General features: G+C 55.7%; 1 protein-coding gene and 1 long non-coding RNA gene across 2 annotated transcripts in view; both read right to left on the bottom strand.

Moving 5' to 3' along the window:
• The window catches only part of LOC119198889 (uncharacterized), a 185,061-nt gene that overhangs the window by 102,371 nt on the left and 59,625 nt on the right, over positions 1-23,065 (bottom strand). The gene's annotated exons all lie outside the window — the stretch shown is intronic.
• Positions 13,189-15,077, bottom strand: LOC134107510 (induced myeloid leukemia cell differentiation protein Mcl-1-like). The gene is made up of 4 exons (XM_062559344.1): positions 14,840-15,077; positions 14,502-14,752; positions 14,285-14,358; positions 13,189-13,315 (listed from the first exon to the last, which is right to left on the bottom strand). Exons 1-4 carry the CDS (start codon positions 15,075-15,077, stop codon positions 13,189-13,191), a joined length of 690 nt encoding a protein of 229 aa, XP_062415328.1.

Genomic DNA, 23,065 nt, shown 5'->3' with positions numbered 1-23,065 from the left:
GGGCCGTGCATCGCGCTAGAATATCGGTCGCGTTGCCGATCGGCAAAGGCTCGAGTCGCTCGGTTCTCCAGGGCATATCGGAGGCGAGTCGCCGGCTCGGGAGCCATTCGCTCACGACGGAGGAGGACCGCTGGCTTTCCGACTACGGCGTGCCGAACCGCACCGCCTCGCGAGGTTCGGTCTCGATCCTTGACAGTATGGAGCCGATAACGGCGGCCGTCGAATGCGTCCGGGGCTCCGCTTCCTGCATTCAGCTGGCAGACTACGCGATCAACGGTTGGCCCCGAGGAGGCACCGGGTACCCTGTTGCAATCTCTGGCGCGGTGGGGTCACACAATGAAATCTTGGTTAGAATCATTGTCCGCGTCAGCCACGGGGCGACGCGCGTCAAGACCCGATGTGACCTGAAGCCGTTCTCCTTGGGATCGGAGCGACCCTCGGCCGTTCAGCCCTCTCCGGGCTACTACGTACAGACGGAGGAGCCTTTGGCCACGAAGGTAACAAAGTACTTTACAACCGTGGGACCTCTCGCCGCGTCGATGGTGGAACCCGTCGCGTTGCTCTTTTGCCCAAACCGGAGGCTCGCTGATCGCATCCCCTCCTGGGAGACGAAGCTTCAAAGCGCTCGTCGATGTTTGACCGCGACAGACGAGTCACTCGCCAACCTAACGGATGTCTTCGCTCAACTGGGCGCCGCGCTCAAAGACGCGGCGAACACGGCCGAGCAGACCGCGAAGCTCGTGGCGCGCACGTCGGCCCGCGCCTCCGCGCTGGGGCTGAGCGCTGCCACGCTCGCCGTACTAATCGGCGGCACCTTGATCACAATGCTTTGCGCCACCTGTAAAGAACGGCGCCGCAGGAAACTGCAATGACGAGCCCCGTCGCGTGTCCGCGGTGCCCCCCTCGCAGCCCGCTACGGTTCGCTCTGCTCCTCATTCTTTACCCGATATCGGGTCAACAAAGCTCGCTTTCGACCGCGGAAAGGCCGACTCGCGGGCCCGCGAACACCTCGGATCACAGGGTGATACTCCAGCCGGGCAGGTGGAAGATACGCGACCCCGAGAACGGCGGCGTCTACTACGCGTACCATTTCTTCCTAGGACTCAACGGGACCAAGTCCGACTACCCCGAGTGCTCTCAGGTGACCTGCAGGGGCTTAACCGACTCCCGTCGAGATTGCAATCGGCTCTGCTCTGCTGGCACGTGGCTCGATGCCACTGTCGCACTAAAAACGGCCACGCTTGAGTACAACAGGGCGATGGCGTCGATCGACGCGGCCTTCGGCGACGTGGCGGCTCTCGCGGACACGCACATTGTCGGGCAGAGCTGGAGCGCGTCCGACTCTTCGGTGTCCAAACTTCTCTCGTTCAGCGGTGAGGTAACGCCCACGGATCCTCGGGTCGTGGACGTGATGCGACACCACAGGACTTTGATCGGGGAAGCCCAAAACAACGGTGCGGAACACCCCCCGGGGCCCGTCGAGCCGGCGGCGACCTCTGTCGACACAAGCGCGTTCAGTGGTCTGCTGGAGACCTGGAAGAGCGGGGCCTTCAAGTTGGCCGTACAGCTCAACGCCCTCACGTTCGCCTTGCACGAGGCTCGGCGCCGCCTACTCACGTGCGCGCAGGGCATACGGAGGTCGGATTTGACGGAGTGCGAGTCCGACTTTTTCGCAGGCTTCTACACCGACACGCCGGTGGCAAGCCGCTCGCTGTCGTCCTCCTGGCTCGTTGTGGTCACAAAGAGGGAGACCTGGAGGCCCGTCGCCCTCTCCCACTGGTACATGCCCTTCATAGACTCGTCGAAGGGCAACAGGACGTGTTGGCTAGACAGACCTATGGTGAGCGACACGCGGGACGACTACAGGGTGCCGCCGTGTGACTCGAGGGGAATATGCGATTCTCTGGAGCTCGACGACAAGACGGTGTCGGTGTGTGAGGTCAACGAGGGCGGCGAGCTAAGTTTGCAGTGCCCGGTTACGTGTGGCTCCCCGTGCTTCGGTCCTATCTGCTACCGGCCCCAATCGGATACGTACACGCGAAGGACGGCGTCGGGCGAAGTGCTCGACGGCGAGGCGTCCCTCGACCTGGTCTGGGTGTCAAAGAGTCCCAGGACTCTCTCGAAGGTGTACTCTCTGTCCGACGATGACATAGACACGTCTCTCGCTAGCGTAAGGAGCCGCGTCGCTCGGGCCTTTGAGATGCTACAGCGTGGTGAGAACGTGTCACGGACCATCACTCGCATGGAGGTCGATGCTCGGAAGTGCATTGACCAAGTGCGCACGGAGGCCGCGGCGCGGGCGATCAAACGCGTGGACTGTGAGCGCATCATAGGCCACAGCCAGTTCATGGCCGCTGCCTCGGTCACCCTCTCCGCTCTGACAGCGCCTTTGTTGATTGTTCTCATTATAAAACTGAGATCTGACAGAGAGAGGCGCGGCGTGCCGGCGAGCAGGAGCGGAGCGACATTCCTGTGAATGCGCCGGAATGTGAAGCCACGTTCGGTTTACAGTGTACGAACCGCTTCACGGATTGAGTGTGTTTGGCAGCGGGGAAGGCCGTTCCCTTGCATGGAAATGAACAGACAGAGCCTCCCTTGATTCAGAGACTTTATTTGTATTCAAAAAGAAAGCGGCCCCTGTCTTGAGTGTTGACAGGAAACTCGTCCAGTGGAAAACTTCAACGAGGGCGGATCGAAGAGAACATGGCAATGTCAGAAGAATAGTATTAACGGTTGGACTCACTTGAACCCCTGTAACCGTTACCCGGTTCTTGTTTGTCAGAAGCATGGCTCCTTCGACTGTGTCCTCGAGCTATCTGCTTGTCACGAGCGGGGCCTTTTCACGTACGACCTTGAGCTATCTACTCGTCACACTATCAACCCTGGCCCTGCTGTCGGCAGAGGGGATCCCGTACACCTCAAAGGCCACCGCGAAGACGACCGGCCCGGATGAAGTCGTCGCGGGTTCCCTCGGTGCGACGGCCGAAGCCGTGACCGAGGAGCCGCGCCCCGGACCGTCCGCATCCGTCCGCGTCGTGCGCCTCTCGGGTGATCACGGACCCCCCTCTCCCCGCGGCGCAGCGATCTCCAGCCCGGGGGATCTCGTCGCGACGCCCGAAGCCGTGGCCGAGGAGCAGCTCCCCGGACCGCCCGCGGGTGATCACGGACCCCCCTCTCCCCGCGGCGCAGCGATCTCCAGCCCGGGGGATCTCGTCGCGACGCCCGAAGCCGTGGCCGAGGAGCAGCTCCCCGGACCGCCCGCGGGTGATCACGGACCCCCCTGTCCCCGCGGCGCAGCGCTCTCCAGCCCGGGGGATCTCGTCGCGACGCCCGAAGCCGTGGCCGAGGAGCAGCTCCCCGGACCGCCCGCGGGTGATCACGGACCCCCCTCTCCCCGCGGCGCAGCGATCTCCAGCCCGGGGGATCTCGTCGCGGGCGCGCTCGGTGTGACGCCTGAAGCCGAGGGGCCTCGTCGCGCGCCGCACGGCCTCGATTAAGAACGTGTGCCCAAGCTCCAATGCTGATCCACCCCCCCCACCCCACTCCCATTGCTGCTATAAAACCTATTGTTTCCTCTGTCTGTCCTACTAGCCATCTCTCTGTATCCATACATATTAATGCTGCTGCCCGCCCCAGTCCACAGTTTAGCACTTAACGTCGTCGGCTGCAAATGTATCTGTGAGCCGTGAGACGTACGATGGCGTCCGCTCCAGCTGCCCCCAGAGTCTCTGCTAAGGACGAGGTCACGTCGTCGGCTCCCTTGATCCCTGAGCGCAAGAAATACGTCTACAGGCCGGCTCAGATGAACGCGTTCGTTCAAGACATAGTAGAGAGTGCGCGTGCGGAGAAAGTGAAGATCGACGTCCCCGAAACCCCTCATGCTACGATCAAGCTGGTTCATACCCTGTGCGCCGCTGCAAAGTCCCACGTCTGGAGCCGCGAGTGCGAGGACGCCTTGGCGGAGAGTCTCCCCGTGAGAGAGCACCATAAGTCCTTCCTGTCACACAACATGTTTGTCACCATGATTGGCGCCTTGGTTGCCAGGGCTCTAGAACAAGCGACCAGTGATTGCGACGAAACTCTGGACCTGCTGGCCGATCGGTACTACGTGAGAAGCATCGCGTGTCATGACTCTAGCAAGACCAGTGCACTCGAAGCATCCGCCTACGCGGGTGTCACGGCTGTAAACCTGGAGAAGGCGGTCCTGACAGCGAACTTAGAGACGCGGCGCCTGCTCGAAAAACGCCACGGACCGACGCGGCCCGAAGAGTACATGGAGGCCTGCTCATTGGCAAAGCTGTGCACCGACATGGACGCTCACATGACAGCCATGGCCGACGTTGGATTCAAGCACCATTGCGAGAACAATCCACATCACCCAGAGTACTTTGGCGAGTTTAGGATGGATGCCACGAACCTGGTGGAAGCCATCGTGGATGGCTTAGCCTGTATATTTGAAAGAAACAAGGAGCACACAGATGCGGCGTCTTGGCTGAAACTCTACCGCCTGGACAAGTTTCGGGGTGCCAATAAGGAGCTGGCAAGCAACACGATAGAGGCTCTCAAGCTGTACATCAAGGACGCCGATTATGCAGCCTTGGAGGTTTTCCGGATGTCCATCTTCTCTCTAATTGGAGAATCGATCGCGTGGTCATGCGCGTCGATGACCGAGTGCTGCAACCACTGGCGCGGCGAAGAGCACAGTGTACCCGTGCGCGAAGTTGCATCTCTTCGTTTAACGGAGGAACAAGAAGTATTCCTCTAGCCTTAGAACATGTAGTAAAGCCAATATGTTGTGAAACACGATATGGATACGATATATCGCACACTATATTTCTATGTATATATAAATATATATATGTATTTATATATATGTACATATATAGTGTGAGGCATATCGAATCGATACGGGTTTCACTTGGGTCATATTGTTTTCCAACTGTTTGTGTCTATTTCTTGTCATCCTGGTTGACAGGTGGCTCGGTTTTGGGGTGTATGACGATTGGTAATTTGAAAGAAAAGACCTCCCTCGGTGTAAGAGCGCAGAGTATGACATGTATGGCATCGGGCAAGTACCGAGCAAATGCGAATAAAGTCTCTGAGTCAAGTATGTCTTTCTCTGTTTATTTCCTTGCAAGGTAAAGGAGTTGTCACGACAGCCACGTGCTCAAAGACTGCCTAAAACGGGGCCAGGAAGTTCTCATACCTCAGTTCAGTTACAGTTGGCATCAACAAAAACTTGCTTACATCAAACACGCGTGGACCAGTGTGTTGGCGTGTTATGATACTAGGCAGCCCGTGTCCAATAAAGTCTGTATGTACGTATGTATGTAAAGTATGTATGCTTTGTGCGACGCGTTCGACTCATTCAATGCACACACGACTGATATTCGGTTTCTACACTGGGGTTTATTTTACAATGACGTAAGAGAGAACACGACAATCTGCATGCAGGAATGGGAGATTGACAAAGAGGTAGATGTTCAGGCGAGCTTTTCGCTCTCGGCGGCTAATCCTTTGTCAGTTGACTGCCTGGTCGCGCCGCCGGCAATTCCCCCGTCGTCACTCAGGTCGGTCGGCTTGTGTCGGCGTCTCAAAATGGAGTTCCAGGGCTGACGCGATCCTGTGCCACCCCGCGCTTTGGGGCAGGCGCGAATGCGCTTATCCAAATTCACGGCTTGGTCAATGAGGGAGCTTAAGCCGTTTGTGTCATTCCCAATCACGAGGTCATTCTTGATGTTATCTGCTAAACCACGGAAAAAGGCCATCTGAAGGTGAACGTCCCTCCACCCGCTGTGAGCAGCTAGAACAAGAAACTTTGAAGCGTATACTTCGACGGATTCTGAGCCCTGACGGAGGAAGACTATTCTGCGGGAGGCCTGTATTCTCGCGAGGTATACCTCGTTGCTCACGGGCTGAGGTGGCGAGGATGATGCCGGCGGTACAGCGGGAGCCCAGGCGACGTCCGCGTCAGGAGACAAAGCGTGGCTAGAGGCGACTCGTTTCACCGCGTCAGTCGGTCGAGTCGCGCCGGAGGCGCAAGCCTGTCTTAGATGAGCCAGTATTTCCACGAGGATAGATTCATGGCGTTCAATCCGGGCGGTGTTGAAGAAAAGGGTGTTGTGGAAGAACAGTTTGTCCGCTGGGTCCATGTCCGGGCCGGGTTGTACGGATAGGGTTTGGTACTTTGGGTTCAGGACGGCAATCCCGGGTACGAGAAACAACAGATACAAGCTGGCGATAGTTGAAATAGACCTTCTGAGAGTCACGCTACCTCTGCGATGTCATAAGTAATTAGTCCGCTCCTCTATATAGCCAGCAATGAAGGTCTTGAGTCAGCCGGTTAATTTCATCAATAGATGGTCGTTTTTTCTCTCTCTCTCTCTCTCTCTCTCTCTCTCTCTCTCTCTCTCTGAGCCGCCTTTTCCACATCACCCCAAACCTTTGCATGTCTACGGCCCTAGTGTACTCTTCACATTCCTGAAGCAATTACGGGGCCCTGTGAGGCACTGTGACAGTGAAGGTGTGCAGAGAATGATATGTACAAGGCAAACACGAATAAAGGCTGTGAATCCAACATGTCTTTCTCTGTTTATTTTTTGGCAAGGGATTAAGCTACGTGCTCAGTTCTCTGCCTGGAACATCAATTCATTTACAGGGCAAGGCACTTCTTGCACTTCAGTTCAGCTACAAGTGCCATCAACAGAAACTTGCTTACATCCAACACACGTGAACATCCAATGCGCACACGAGAGCCAATTGTTTCTAGACTGGGTTTTGTTCCACAATGACGTTAGACAGAACAACATCACAACGGGCTAACATAGATCACAACATGAGTAAATAACAATCTGCATGAAGGAATGAAAGATTGACTCAGGAGGTAGACGTTACGGGGCCCTGTGAGGCACTGTGACAGTGACGGTGTGCAGAGAATGATATGTACAAGGCAAACACGAATAAAGGCTGTGAATCCAACATGTCTTTCTCTGTTTATTTTTTGGCAAGGGATTAAGCTACGTGCTCAGTTCTCTGCCTGGAACATCAATTCATTTACAGGGCAAGGCACTTCTTGCACTTCAGTTCAGCTACAAGTGCCATCAACAGAAACTTGCTTACATCCAACACACGTGAACATCCAATGCGCACACGAGAGCCAATTGTTTCTAGACTGGGTTTTGTTCCACAATGACGTTAGACAGAACAACATCACAACGGGCTAACATAGATCACAACATGAGTAAATAACAATCTGCATGAAGGAATGAAAGATTGACTCAGGAGGTAGACGTTACGGGGCCCTGTGAGGCACTGTGACAGTGACGGTGTGCAGAGAATGATATGTACAAGGCAAACACGAATAAAGGCTGTGAATCCAACATGTCTTTCTCTGTTTATTTTTTGGCAAGGGATTAAGCTACGTGCTCAGTTCTCTGCCTGGAACATCAATTCATTTACAGGGCAAGGCACTTCTTGCACTTCAGTTCAGCTACAAGTGCCATCAACAGAAACTTGCTTACATCCAACACACGTGAACATCCAATGCGCACACGAGAGCCAATTGTTTCTAGACTGGGTTTTGTTCCACAATGACGTTAGACAGAACAACATCACAACGGGCTAACATAGATCACAACATGAGTAAATAACAATCTGCATGAAGGAATGAAAGATTGACTCAGGAGGTAGACGTCCTTGGGGAATCCTTTCGCAGGCTAATCGTGGCTAAATCTTGAGCTAGTAGATGACAGGAATGGGGACGGTGGCCAGCCTGGCCGCAGTAGATGCACACGCCGGCCAAAATTCGCAATCGTCGCTCAGTCGGACGGAGACGGGCTAGTGTCGGCCGCGTGGGGCGCGGAGGTCTGATGGGCGGCTCGGGGGCAGACCGGTCGAAAGACGTGCCGGCGGCTCCGTCGGCCCCGACTCCGGAGGGCGGCGCGGGGGAAGACTGACCGAAATTCGGCCCGACGGCTCCGTCACCCCCGACTCCGAAGGGCGGCGCGGGGGCAGACTGACCGAAAGTCGGCCCGACGGCTCCGTCACCCCCGACTCCGAAGGGCGGCGCGGGGGAAGACTGACCGAAAGTCGACCCGACGGCTCCGTCACCCCCGACTCCGAAGGGCGGCGCGGGGGAAGACTGACCGAAAGTCGACCCGACGGCTCCGTCACCCCCGACTCCGAAGGGCGGCGCGGGGGAAGACTGACCGAAAGTCGACCCGACGGCTCCGTCACCCCCGACTCCGAAGGGCGGCGCGGGGGAAGACTGACCGAAAGTCGACCCGACGGCTCCACCGGGTCCGACGCCGAAGAACGGGCCGGAGGCAGACTGGTCATAAGCCGGGCCGACGGCACCGTCGTCTCCGACTCCAAAGGGTGGCCCGGAAGCAGACTGATTGAAGGTCGGCCCGACGGCTCCGCCGAAGAACGGGCCGGAGGCAGACTGGTCATAAGTCGGGCCGACGGCACCGTTGTCTCCGAAGGACGGGCCGGGGGCAGACCGGTCGAAAGGCGGGCCGACGGCTCCGCCGGGTCCGACGCCGAAGAACGGGCCGGAGGCAGACTGGTCATAAGTCGGGCCCACGACACCGTTATCTCCGAAGGACGGGCCGGAGGCAGACTGGTCATAAGTCGGGCCGACGGCACCGTTGTCTCCGAAGGACGGGCCGGGGGCAGACCGGTCGAAAGGCGGGCCGACGGCTCCGCCGGGTCCGACGCCGAAGAACGGGCCGGAGGCAGACTGACCGAAAGACGCGCCGACGGCACCGTCGTCTCCGAACCCGAAGGAAGGGCCGGGGCCAGACCGGTCGAAAGACGGGCCGACGCCGAAGAACGGGCCGGAGGCAGACTGACCGAAAGACGCGCCGACGGCATCGTCGTCTCCGAACCCGAAGGAAGGGCCGGGGCCAGACCGGTCGAAAGACGGGCCGACGGCTCCGCCGGGTCCGACGCCGAAGAACGGGCCTGAGGCAGACTGACCGAAAGACGCGCCGACGGCATCGTTGTCTCCGAACCCGAAGGAAGGGCCGGGGTCAGACCGGTCGAAAGACGGGCCGACGCCGAAGAACGGGCCGGAGGCAGACTGGTGGCAAGACGGGCCGACTTCTCCGTCAGCGCCGACTCCGAAGGGTGTCCTGGAGGCAGACTGCTCGAAAGTCGGTCCGACGGCTCCGCCGGGTCCGACGCCGAAGAACGGGCCGGAGGCCGACTGGTCATAAGTCGGGCCGACGGCACCGTCGTCTCCGAACCTGAAGGACGGGCCGGGGGCAGACGGGTCGAAAGACTGGCCGACGACTCCGACTCGGGGAGCTGACTCGGACACAAATCGAGGGAGGGGGTCTGGCGGATTGCCATTTCGTGCTTCGAGTATTTTGCCGGAGGCCTCGTTTCGCCTGAGGTAATGCTCACCGCGCACGGCCTGAGTTTGTGAGGATGGTGCCGGCGGCGCGCCGGAAGCCATGACGACGTCCGCGTCAGGAGAAAGAGCGCGGCTAGAGGCGACTCGTTCCATCGCGTCAGTCGGTTGAGTCGCGCCGCAGACGTGAGCCATTCTCAGATGAGCCAGTATTTCCGTGAGGATACATTCATGCCGTTCAATCCGGGCGTTGTTTAAGAAAAGGGTGTTGAGGAAGAACAGTTTATCCGCTGGGTCCATGTCAGATTGCTCGGTTTTCCTTTTTCAACTTGACCTCAGACTGTTGGTTCAGGACGATAACGGTGGGCACGAGGAACAACAGTTACAAGCTGAAGATGGTTCAAAACGACTGGCTGAGAGTGGCTGAGAGTCACACTACCGTTGCAATGTGCAACTAATCTGAGTACAAGTATTTGACAGGTTGGTTAAATTGCAGACAGGTGCAGGGGATGATCCCGGGTGGCAGTTTTAAAGATATCACACTTCAGTGATGGACCAGCAGTGGTTTTGTTCTCTTAGTCCGCTCCTCTTTATAGCCAGCAACTGTCCGACTGTCATGAGTCAACCCGTTTATTTCATCCGTCCTTGGTCATTTCCTCTTTTTCCACATCACCCCAAACCTCCGCATGTCTACGGCCCAAGTGTACTCTTCACATTCCTGAAGCAATTACGGGGCCCCGTGAGGCACTGTGACAGTGAAGGAGTGCAGAGTATGATATGCACAAGGCAAACACGAATAAAGGCTCTGAATCAAACATGTCTTTCTCTGTTTATTTCCTCGCAAGCGACAACGTTACGTGCTCAGTTCTCTGCCCAGAACATCAATTCATTTACAGGACAAGGCACTTCTTACACTTCAGTTCAGCTACAGGTGACATCAACAGAAACTTTCTTACATCCAACACACGTGAACATTCAATGCGCACACGAGAGCCAATTGTTTCTAGACCGGGTTTTGTTCCACAATGACGTTAGACAGAACAACATCACAACGGGCTAACATAGATCACAACATGAGTAAATAACAATCTGCATGAAGGAATGAAAGATTGACTCAGGAGGTAGACGTCCTTGGGGAATCCTTTCGCAGGCTAATCGGTGGCTAAATCTTTGCTAGTTGAGGACAGGAATTGACACGGTGGCCATCCTGGCCGCAGTAGAAGCACACGCCGGCCGAAATTCGCCATTGTCGCTCAGTCGCAGGGAGACGGGCCAGTGTCGGCCGCATGGAAAACGGAGGTCCAACTCTGAAGGGCGGGCCGCGGGGAGACTGGTCGAACGACGCGCCGACGGCTCCATCAGCTCCGACACCGAAGGACGGGCCAGGGGGGGGTTGATCGAAAGACGGGTCGTCGGCTCCGACGCCGCCGGACGGACCGGGGGGGGACTCATCGGATGACGGGCCGACGGTGCCCTCAGCTCCGACGGCACCGTAGCCCCGACGGGCGAAGGGCGGGTCGGGGGCAGACTGATCGAAAGTCGGCCCGACGCCTCCGTCAGCTCCGACACTGAACGGCCGGCCGGGGGGGTGCTGTTCGAAAGACGGACCGACGACTCCGACTCGGGGAGCTGACCCGGACACTAATCGAGGGTAGGGGACTGGCGCATTGCCATTCCGTGCTTTGGGGGAGAGTATTTTGCCAAAGGCTTTTTTTCTCCCGAGGTAAGCCTCACCGCGCACGGCCTGAAGTTGTGAGCACGATGCCGGCGGGACGGCTGGGGCCATGGCGACGTCCACGTCAGACGAGAAAGCGTTGCTAGAGGCGACTGGTTTCATCCTGCCAGTGGGTTGAGCCCCGCCGGAGGAGTGAGTCTGTCGTAGATGAGCCAGTATGTCCTGGAGGATAGATTCGTGGCAATCTAACCGTGTGACAAGGGTCTTGTGGAAAAACCACCCGTCAGCTGGCTCCATGTTCAAACCGGATTACTATGTTACGGTTCGGTGTTTGAGCAGAACCCAAGACTGCCGGTAGCACTACCGCTGTAGTGGCAAAGTAATCTCAAAACAAGTATTCAACAAGGTGGTGTAATTGCAGACAGGGCCAGAAATGAACCCTAGGTGCCAGTTGATGGAATGCCCTCGCCACACACACACACACGTCTTTCCAACTCCTGAAGAAGATCTTGCTACTGTTCTGAGAGGTCTGTTTTAGGCTTTAGTGATCTCCATCTGTCCCTGTTTATAGCCAGCAACTGCTGTCATTAGTTATATTCATCCTTCCGTAATAATTTAATCCATCTCTCTCTCTCTCTCTCTCTCTCTCTCTCTCTCTCTCTCTCAGACACACAGAAAGCGTATACTGCTTTTCATTATGAATGCGACACGGATGGTCTCAAGATGATGTCTTGAGACAAATCTGCATGAGGCTTGTGTGTCCTCTATGTGAACTCTAACAATATAGACCACAGTTTTACAGATAACACATTTTATTGCCAGGGTTATTCATGTTAGTGCACTGAGATACTTTAATCAAGAGATACATTGATGAAAGTACATTTATTGAATCGAATATACAAGGGGCTTTCTTGGTCAGTCCCTTTCTTCGGTTTGCCGTATTTTCTGTCTGACCACATCTTTGTCTTCGCTGGTCATAGTAGCCACTCTCATCCATTCGGTGTCTTGCAGCAGCTCGTGAGCTAAAAGCCTCTCGTTTTGACAGAAAGCCAGCAGCCTGAAGACAATCCGTTTCACTAGTTCACACTTCATTACGTGGGGCATTACGTCCGCTGGGCCTGAGGGTGTCACCGACGCACAGAGTGGGTCTTTGGGATGTAAAGTCATTACGATGAGTTCGTACGTGGACGCGATTGTGCAGCCGTGTCCAAGACTCAAGAAGACCGGCCTCCCTTCCATGGCGTCCGCTATCATCACCCCTAAGCTCCACATGTCTATGGCACACGTGTACTCTCCGCATCCCTGAAGCAACTCCGGGGCCCTGTAGTGCACCGTGACCACACCCGGACTCATCCATTTGGAGGACTGTCTCGAGAGGCCCATGTCGGCCACTTTGACGGTCAGGTCTTCTGTCAGCAGCACGTTGGCGGGCGTCAGGTCTCGGTGCACTATGTTCAGTCTGTGCATGAAAGACAGAGCGTCTGCTACCTGAGCAGAAAAGTGAGCAACGAAACTCAAGGGGATTGACCGTGACGCCTGGCCCGGGGCCGTGTAGACTCTGAGACTTTGTTTGTCGTGAATCACCTTACTCAGGGTGTAGGGTACGTACGGCATGACCATGGCTATTTTCCCGTTGTCTACAAAACAATCTTGCATCCGGATGACGTGCGGGTGACCTCTCAACGCGGCGAGACAGGAGAGTTCTCTCACGGTCGTATCATCTACGCCCAAGTTGTGATACTTTACGGCACACATCTCTCCGGTTATCAGACACTTTGCTTTGTACACGGTTCCATAGGTGCCTCGGCCGACGACTGCACATTTCAGGTAGTTCTCCATTCCGTTATGACGAAGGATTGAGCGCCGGGGAGACAATGACGCGCGGGGACATTACCTCAATACCTCAATATTCAGCCACGGCTAGATTCTCAGACCCGGGTTGAATCATCCGACCTCAGCCAGGATGTGAGGTTGGTTAAATACGCCCCCCTCCCCCTTAGAGCTCTCAGAGCGCAGTCGAAGACGGGTCCTCCCCGTGAAAAACGCTCTGAGCGATATCCGTACAGCTAAGTCAAGCCGGCTCGGTGTAACCGGAAGAGTCATGCCTCATTCACGGGATCATCCTACTCCGCTTCTGACCGTAGTCACTCAGGGGATTCTAGGGAAGTTGCACTCTTTTGATGCGGTCCCCGACATGCTTGGCACTGTGTTCCTGCCACGGGACAGGGGGGCTGAGGCCAGGATGCTCTCGGCCCTTTACGCGCTGGAAGACGTTGGGCTTCTGACTAGAACCAACGAAATCAGTAAGCTAAATGGACTCGTGGCACAATGGGATCTGTCGCCGAGATCGAGAGACGACTGCCTGGCCGCTGCCAGCGGTATGGGAGTCATTTACCAGCATGTTCGCGAAAACCCGGGTGTGTTTCGTGTAGTCAGCTTGGCTAAAAGATTCAATATTTCGCAGCGGAAGGTGTACGACGTTTTCCACGTCTTGAGAGGACTTGGTGTTGTGACACCTGCGGGGGCCGCGAGATTTCAAACGTCTACGTTGCCAGACTCAGACCCTCTGCTGTACTGGACGCGTGCCCTGGATGCCGTCTGGGGTGACTCAATCAAGGCGGAAGAGAGGATTGCCCGTGAAGAGCCGCCTTCGGTTTCGGACATCGTCCAGCGCAAGGACCCAGATTTGCTGAATGCAAGTGTCAACAACGACTATGAGTTCACACAAATCAAATCCGAACGCTCACTGGAATGCCACGAGATGCAGAGCCGCTCACAGACTAATAGAGTGCAGTTTGTGGTCTCTAAGGAGCGGACGGAGAAGCTCGTTCCCTTTAATGACTTCTTGATGGATTTTTCCGAAAGTGAGAGTGATTTGACTGACACAGAGAACCTGCAAAAGTTCTTGCCTTGGTTAACCGACCGAGGCGAGAACCTTTGTCCCGAGGAAAGGTCACCCGGGACCACCGCCGACGGCGTCATAAATGATGATCTCCTGATGCTTGCAAGACTTCTGTAACTTTTATGTTGTTGTATAAAATGTTACCTAGGAAATAAACATCTTGTTGAAAATTCACACGGGACTCAAGTCACTCTGTTGGAATGTTTATTACAGTTTCATTAAAACCTTCCAAGCAAATGCGTGCAGAAAATGACCGTAGAACGTGTGCAGCGCATATCAGGCTCCTTTAAAAACTGTCGTCTCAGTCAGTAGTCTGATCAACAGGGTCAGTGTTACGCCAACAACGAGATACTTAGCGAAGGTCACCACTGCGCTGCTCGATGTGTACTCAGGGTCCGTTGTTCGAAAGAACTCCACGAATCCGTTCTGAAAAGCATTGGAAATAGACATTAGCACCGATTTAGGAATGTGGGCCAAGTCGCCGGTTTACTGCGCGGGCAATCGTCCTTGCAACACGACAGGGTGTGACACGTCTCACATTGTGACATTTAGCCGCGATGTGAACTCACCCACGAGTCGTTATCCTCCAGCCACGTCTTTTGGTTAGTCAGCAGGTATGTCGATATCTCATCCCCTACCAGCTTCACGCGGTCCCCCCTGTCCCCGTCGGCCGCCTGCTGACACAGTGTAGACCCGAAAGCTACCAGGGCTGCCACTCGGCTCCAGTTGGTGACACCGTCTGCAAAGAGGTAATCGGCCACCGCACCAATGCACTTTGCGTCTTTTCCTTGGTCAATCGATGAGGCCTTCGAGACCATACCTTAATGGGGTGCGATTAGAGGGTCGTTACAATCTTTTGGGTAGCAACGGTGTTGCTCACAACGACTATTGCTGCTGGTACACCTACCATTGAATGCAAAGGTGTGTTTCGTCAACAGATCACCTACGACTCTTTTCATCGTCGACAGAGCTTTGCTTTCACTCCGCGGAACCCGCACCACAGCAGTGGTGTATTCCGCGAGACACCCTGCGATGAGTTGTCGTGTCTCACCGTTCACGACATCGTCTCCCGCTCGCCGCCCCGCAACGGAGAGTTCACTGCCCTCGTCGGCGACATCGTTGGTACCACGCGGGCTTTGCGACATTCCCGGTCTGCAAGTTGTGAGCTGCTATGAGCTGTGGTTCGAGTGTGTCTTAAGTACCCAAAAGGCTCTCAACAACCCCTGTGAGTTCCGCCTTGATTGAGAATTGGCAATAGGCACCAGAGTGCCGCGACGGACGTTCTCCCCTAGCTCTATCACACACACGCACACATCCCCGGCCTCCAAACATAAACCGATACATACACGCATGTATGTATGAGAGAGAGAGAGCGAGAGAGAGAGAGAGAGAGAGAGAGAGAGAGAGAGAGAGAGAGAGAGAGAGAGAGAGGCACTCTCTATATTCTGCATTTCTGAGTGAAGTTGTTGTTTTTTATGTTTACCCTAGTGAATGGCCTTCTGCTCATGTCATGTGGTTGTATACGCTATACACTTGATGTATCTTACTTGCCTGATTGATAAAATGTTTCAAACAATCGTGTCACAGTGTGTCATTTGTCATGCTTTCGTTTCACTGGGAAAAACAAGGAGATGAGACGCGCAGGAGGTACATTAGGTTTATTTCACAATAGTCATTAGGTCACCATGATACAGTACAGGCAGGCCAAGGTAATACCCCATCACACATTGCTCCGGCTTTCCGATTTAGTTCTCTTGGCCGCAGGGGCTTTCGCGAGGTCACCGGGATACGCCTTACACGCGGAGCAGGACAACGACGATATCCTGAGTAGGCACCTGTGCACAATACGGTTGACAAAGGCCCCGCTGCACACCACGCAGCCGCGCGTCAGCAGGCGCTTAAGGTGCCGCAGCTCCCTTTGCGCGAACTCGCCCGGCTTCAGCTCATCCAGGAGGGCCATCAGACTCCTTTCGAGACGGCGCATCTCCGCAGTGCTCAAAGCGCACACCTCGATCACGGCGAGCAGGCAGCACGCGGCGACGCATTTCCATCTCTCGACGCGCGACAGCTTCACGTCCAATGCGGCTTTTGACAAAAGCCCGGCTGCCGCAGTAGTGACGCGACGGTCGAGACCGCGTCCGGCCTGAAGCTCACCCGATATTCGTCCGCCGAGGTGTTCCAGGATCAGATACTTGCAAAGTATACCGATCGTGTTCTCTGCGTTTGCGGGAAACACCGCGCCCCTCAACGTGCAAATGATTCGCATCTCCGCCTCTCGTGTCCCCTGCGCATCTGCCAGGACGGACACGTGAATCCTGGGCCCCTGGCCGTTTGCAGACAGCGCTCTGGTCACCCAGGCGTTTTCTTGGCAAAGGAGCACGGGGTCGACCGTTTCGCCTCTGTGCATCTTGAGCGAGAGCGACAGGCACGCCGCTCGCACGTTACCGATATTCTTCCACAGCAGACTCGGGTCCTCTCCGAGGTCCACGCAGGCAGTTAGGTATCTGTCCATGACATTGACACAGGGTAGAAACACAGAGCGTCGGCTCTCGTCGGACACAAACTCGGTTTGCAGGATGTGGGCGAACCAGCTCACGGCTGCCAGCCGGTGGTTTTGGTAGTCTGTGAAAGTTTCAACGGTCCACGGCTCCTCGGGGACGGGGCGATCGATCGCCGTCTCGTTTGCGGGGTTTGTGCTGTGCAGACACAATTGGTGGCTCAGGGCTTGCCTCAGCTCCGCCGTACCCATTGCTGGCATGCCAAAGTCCAAGTTGGGAAATGTGAACACGCGACGTTCCGAAGGCGGAGAACGCGGGCCGTCTGGCTCGTCGGCAAACACCTTAGCGGGGACCAATTGCTGTTTCCTCCTGGACCTCTTGGTGATCTGAGCTGAGGCGGTTACGGGCCAGGGGCTCTTGGTCGCACGGGGTTTCGCGAGGTCACCGGGATACGCCTTACACACGGAGCAGGACAACGACGATATCCTGAGTAGGCACCTGTGCACAATACGGTTGACAAAGGCCCCGCTGCACACCACGCAGCCGCGCGTCAGCAGGCGCTTAAGGTGCCGCAGCTCCCTTTGCGCGAACTCGCCCGGCTTCAGCTCATCCAGGAGGGCCATCAGACTCCTTTCGAGACGGCGCATCTCCGCAGTGCTCAAAGCGCACACCTCGATCACGGCGAGCAGGCAGCACGCGGCGACGCATTTCCATCTCTCGACGCGCGACAGCTTCACGTCCAATGCGGCTTTTGACAAAAGCCCGGCTGCCGCAGTAGTGACGCGACGGTCGAGACCGCGTCCGGCCTGAAGCTCACCCGATATTCGTCCGCCGAGGTGTTCCAGGATCAGATACTTGCAAAGTATACCGATCGTGTTCTCTGCGTTTGCGGGAAACACCGCGCCCCTCAACGTGCAAATGATTCGCATCTCCGCCTCTCGTGTCCCCTGCGCATCTGCCAGGACGGACACGTGAATCCTGGGCCCCTGGCCGTTTGCAGACAGCGCTCTGGTCACCCAGGCGTTTTCTTGGCAAAGGAGCACGGGGTCGACCGTTTCGCCTCTGTGCATCTTGAGCGAGAGCGACAGGCACGCCGCTCGCACGTTACCGATATTCTTCCACAGCAGACTCGGGTCCTCTCCGAGGTCCACGCAGGCAGTTAGGTATCTGTCCATGACATTGACACAGGGTAGAAACACAGAGCGTCGGCTCTCGTCGGACACAAACTCGGTTTGCAGGATGTGGGCGAACCAGCTCACGGCTGCCAGCCGGTGGTTTTGGTAGTCTGTGAAAGTTTCAACGGTCCACGGCTCCTCGGGGACGGGGCGATCGATCGCCGTCTCGTTTGCGGGGTTTGTGCTGTGCAGACACAATTGGTGGCTCAGGGCTTGCCTCAGCTCCGCCGTACCCATTGCTGGCATGCCAAAGTCCAAGTTGGGAAATGTGAACACGCGACGTTCCGAAGGCGGAGAACGCGGGCCGTCTGGCTCGTCACAGAACATCTTGGCAGGACCAGTTGTCGCTTCGTGGTGATCCGAGCTGCGACTGTTACAGGCCATCGTGAAGGATATCCCGATTGAGCGTTTTGTCCACAAGGCAGTCTATGCGAAGCTGACAAATCAATGGTCTTTATATCAACAGAAGGCCGCTTGCGGTCCGTCCGTGTCGATTCCCTCTGACCGCCATTTTTTTTTGCCCAAGAACAAAAAAAACTCGTGCTCTGCAAATCGAGTCCTCGAGCTGCCGCTTGCACACGCAGTGCCTTTGCCCCCAATTGCAAGGGCTTGGGTTTGCGGCTTATTTGTGGTGTGATCCATATCGCGTTTGTCAACATATTGGCTTTACTACATGTTCTTAGGCTAGAGGGATACTTCTTGTTCCTCCGTTAAACGAAGAGATGCAACTTCGCGCCCGGATACACTGTGTTCTTTGCCGCGCCGGTGGTTACGCCATTCGGTCATCGCCAATTGCAACTGAACTGAGGTGTAAGAAATTTCTGGCCCCGTTTTAGGCAGTCTCTTGAGCTATATGTGAATGTTGTGACAACTCTTTTACCTTGCAGGGAAATAAACAGAGAAAGACATACTTGACTCAGAGACTTTATTCGCATTTGCCTGGTACTTGCCATACATATCATACTCTGCACTCATACACCCAAGCCAGGTCGTTTCTTTCAAATTACCAATCGTGAACTGTCGTACACCCCAAAACCCCAGCCAAATGTCAACGATGATGACAAGAAATAGACACAAACAGTTTAAAATTGGAAAACAATATGCACCAAGTGAGTTCCCTCAGATGTCGTGCACTAGCCCTGTGCGTTTTCTCCGTTTCACTCTCGGCGCTTCGGCCGAGTCTGCGCCCTGCCGAGCCCTCTTATTTTCCGTTCTGCTTGGTAGGGGGCACTCTTTTCGAGGTCGCCCGTGAGAAATGGGCTCTGGCATCTCGCTGCCGGGGACCGCCCTGTTTCTCATGGCGAGTGCTGCGTGTCCGTTGAATTCTCGGAGAGTCCTTATCAAAGTTCTGAGTTTCCGCGACTCTCGAGGCCTCGCGGTTATCGGCTCGCCCTTCACGTCGGTCATGGTCACGCCGTAGTCCCGTTTCAACGTCTCCACAGAGAACACGTCAGCGCCGTGGACCTTGGCAAACACCTCCACCGCATCCTTCCACTCCCAGTCCTCCTCCAGCTCTACGGGACCGCGATGACGGCCGTTGTTTCTCAAAAGTATCTTGTCTTGGTGATACACGGTTCGCGTGGTGCAAAACGAGCTCGTGTTTTTCACGGGCAAACCCGAGTACTCGGTCGAGTACACGCTCAGTCTGGGTCCGTGGAAGGAGCCCCTCGGGCCTAGTCTAGATTCTCTTTGATGCCTTTTGTCGTGAGCTTCCCTGGGTGCATTCTGAGACATGGCCCTTCTGATAACCCCGCCGTAGTACAAGGGCGCACAGCACTGGAACACCTCCCCGCCCATTACGGACTTGTTGAACTTGAGCTCGTTCAGGGGTTCGACGGCCGCCGTAGCCTCCAGTATCACAGAGCGCACCGGGTCACTGTTGAAGTCCAGGGTGAATGTCAATGTGGCAACGGGAGGATGTTCGTCGTCGCCGACGTCGTCGTCGTCGTTCGCCCACTGGCCGAAGGCGTTCACGTCCTCAAAATCTCCATTCTCGTAAGCGCCGACCATTGCGACGCGCAACTGATCCCAAAAGCCCGAGTGGGAACCGGGAGAGTACAGCGCCAGCATGTCGTACACCGCTTCGTGCGGGACCGTCACGGACCCTACTCGCTTGCTAAGGTTTGTGTGGCCTCTCCTCGCGCCCTGGGCATTCTGGTTGGGGGAGAATCTGTGCGTACACAGCTTGTAGGTCCTCTTGGCTAGGCGATTTGTCTCACGGGCCGGAACCGTGCACATGGAGCACAGTACGAGCATCTCGTGCGCGACAGGGTTTCCGCCCCGGATCTCGGTCTCGGGAAACGTCATCACGTCGATACCCGAAATGCACAAATGTCCTCCTTTCAAACTAGTCTTCAGGTGCTGCTCACGGATCTGGGTTAAGATGTACCCTAGCACCTTGCAGGCAAAGCGAGCTTGTATGTCGACAACCCGGGGACAGATGTCCGGCAGACAGGCCGCGGTGCACAGCTTGTAGACCGCGTTAGTCTCCAGGCAGATCTGTCCAAAGGACAGATCGTTCAGAGCTTTCAGTCTGTTCGTGTTCATCTGCTGCATGTAACCCCTCAGGTCGGGGAATTCCTTCCAGTCCGGGACGTCGGTCCACGGCGGGATCCATATGTCAAACACAAAGTGACACGCCAACTTCAAGGCCTCGGCAAACACCAGCTGGTTGATGCAGAATGACGCCCGGCGACTGACGGCTCCCGCGCACACAATGTGGCTGGCGTGCAGCGCGGCCACGCAGGCCTCTCTGGCGCTGTCGAACCTCACGCTGAACTGCATAATATCGGAGTCTGCGATCATGGTGGCTGACTGGATAAGGTTCTGCCTGTAAAGGCACACGGCGGCTACGCGCTCCATCATCCGTTTCTCCACCGTGTTCTGTATCTGCACAGTGCTACGTGTACGAGACACCTGCTCCGGGAACTCGGACTCCATGATCAGACAGCGGTCGGCCCACGCGCTGCTCACAAACCCCAACGTGTTGGTGTTCCAAACGAAGCCGCAGTTGTGCACAGCCTGGTACTTGACAGTGTCTACCTTGCCGCTGGCCATGTCTCTCGTCACCACGTCGCTTTCCAGCACGCTGGTGTCCAGGAGGTTCTTGAACGTATTGGGGATGACGTTCGACTCCCTGTCCACGGCCTTGACGTTCTTCTCGTGGGTGATGTGCGCGTCGTCTATCATCACTACACAGGCGTTCCTCTTCTCCTTGTACTTAAAAGCCTGCGGGGTGAAGGACGTCAGCGTCTCTATGCAACCTCTCACTCTCCTGAACAGGTAGTTCAGCACGTTATTCGCATAGCTCTTGCCTTCGCCGGGGCCGGTGACGTTGAACAGCATAATTCGCTCGATTGTGTACCTGGGAGCAGTGTTGACGATGATGTAATTGAACGTGGTGGACACCTGAAACAACCTGCCCACTTGCAGGCTGTCGCAGAACAAGTAACGCACCAACGCGTGGTCATACACCTTCAACGGATGCAGAGAGCCGGGTTCGTCTGGGGTTTCGGCGCGATCCCCCGGCGCGAGCCACAGCCCTTCGTGGATCTCCGCGAGGTTGTGCCCGAGGGAAAGGCTTGAGTTCCCCACGTTTCCGTCCATCAGGTCGCTCAAGCCTTCGTACAACGAGTCGTTTGCGCAAAACCGATGCTTGATCAGGATATTGAAGACCATCTCCGCTATGCACTCGAATTGCCCGCTTCCTTTGTGCTTGACTTTCATTTCTTTGCCCAGGCGCTCCAGTTTACCCAGATGAGGGTACAGGCGGGCAAAGTAGTAGCTGAGGTCGTCTTTGCTCACGATGAAAGGGTGGTGCTCGGACAAGTTGTAAAAACACGAGTATGCGGTCTGGCATTCTCCGCTGCACGCGACGCCTCCTTCCGTCGCGCGTCGTCGCCTGCAGTAACACCGCCCGTTGTTCAGCAAAGAGGCGAGCGCTCGCGTCCTACGTTTACTCCTGATGTCCCGCAACACCTTGTCCATGCGGTTCTTCGGAACGGGCACGTGCCTGTGGATCAGTGATTTTACAAACGTGTCGGGGCTCTCCCTATCAATTAGTTTTTCCATAGAGTACCTGAATACCAGGAGTCCTCTGATGTCAACGCTGTCTGACGAACCGCTAAGATCTCCGGTGAAGACTTTCAACCTTTTCAGAAATTGAGTGTCCTCTCTCATGGTTGCGTTGTACGCATGCATGACCTTATGTTTCATCCATTGCGTGCCCGTGAGTTTAGACATGGTTGATAGGAATAACGCTTTTCCTTCCCCGGTGCTCGCGCTGTCCGTAAGTCTTCCTATGGAATTCTCCAGAACCCTGACGTTTAGGGTCGCAATGGGCTCGGGTAAGACCGTCGCTTTTCTCCCCGGCTGAAACGTCGGTGTGTACATGGAACCCTGAAGTTCCTTGACCGTCTTTTTGTCCACCTGGTTAGAATTAAGTGAGTCGCTGCAGATGTCCACCCAGTCAAACAGGGAGCCCAGGTCTCCCTTGCCGTCTCTCATGACAATCATGGCGTTGTTGAGGGACGATGCCCCCTTCCGTACCAATTGCAGTCGCATGAACGCGTTGAACGCTTCGTCCAGAGTTTCCTTCACTTCCGCAGAGTCTGCTTCCTGGGAGGACCCGTTGTACACGTCTTCTTCCCTGAATACGTTCATGTCGACATTCATGTTGATGAGACCAAGAAGCTGGTTACCCGACACGTATTCGTCCGTGGCGTCCAGATTGCCCTGCGCGGACTGAGAACCGCCGCGGGAGGAGGGAGCGTTTGTGGTGTCCTCGCTGCTCATGTTCAGGATAAAACAGAATAGGCGCCCGTGAGCAAAATCCTCTCTGATAGGAGGTGACATGCGGTAGAAATCTGGGTTCTCCAGAGTGACCTGAAGGATCTCCCCTTTGCAGCAATATGTGAGATATATGAGAAGTTGAAATGCCGCCCTATCGTATTGTGACAACGCGCAGAAGGACAGCTCACCAGACACGTCGTCGGACAACATGTTATTGTCGACGGCGAGAAATAAGACTCTCCTGGCGGAAGGAACTTTTACACTTTCAACAACTGATGTGTTTGCCTCTCTGTGAGGCAAAACGTGAGCATCTGGCAGCCCAGTCGCTGTCTTGGTAGCTGCCATAGCTGGTAGCAAGTGCGCGCTTGTTTCTCGGTCTGTACCACCGCACTATTGAGTGATGCCTTGCGTGTATTTCGCTGGGGTCTGCCACATAGACAATTTTTCACGGCCGGTCGGATTTCTCATTCTCCTAGGTGCTGCTAAAGCTGCTAGCCGGTTACCGTGGCCCTGTTTCTCGGTCTACATCGTAATGGCACTATTGAATGTTGCCTTGCGTGAATTGCTTTTATTTGTGGTTTGCCCGCCCTCACAGTCGGTCGGATGAAATTAAGCAATTCCTTACTTTGTACAAGTGGTGACTGGAGCTCCTGAAGGAGAAACTGACCA

The sequence above is a fragment of the Pungitius pungitius genome, chromosome 19 (genome assembly GCF_949316345.1).
Source record: "Pungitius pungitius chromosome 19, fPunPun2.1, whole genome shotgun sequence".
NCBI lineage: Eukaryota > Metazoa > Chordata > Actinopteri > Perciformes > Gasterosteidae > Pungitius > Pungitius pungitius.
Note: the sequence above shows the minus strand (reverse complement) of the source record. Positions and strands in the feature narration are given on the sequence as shown.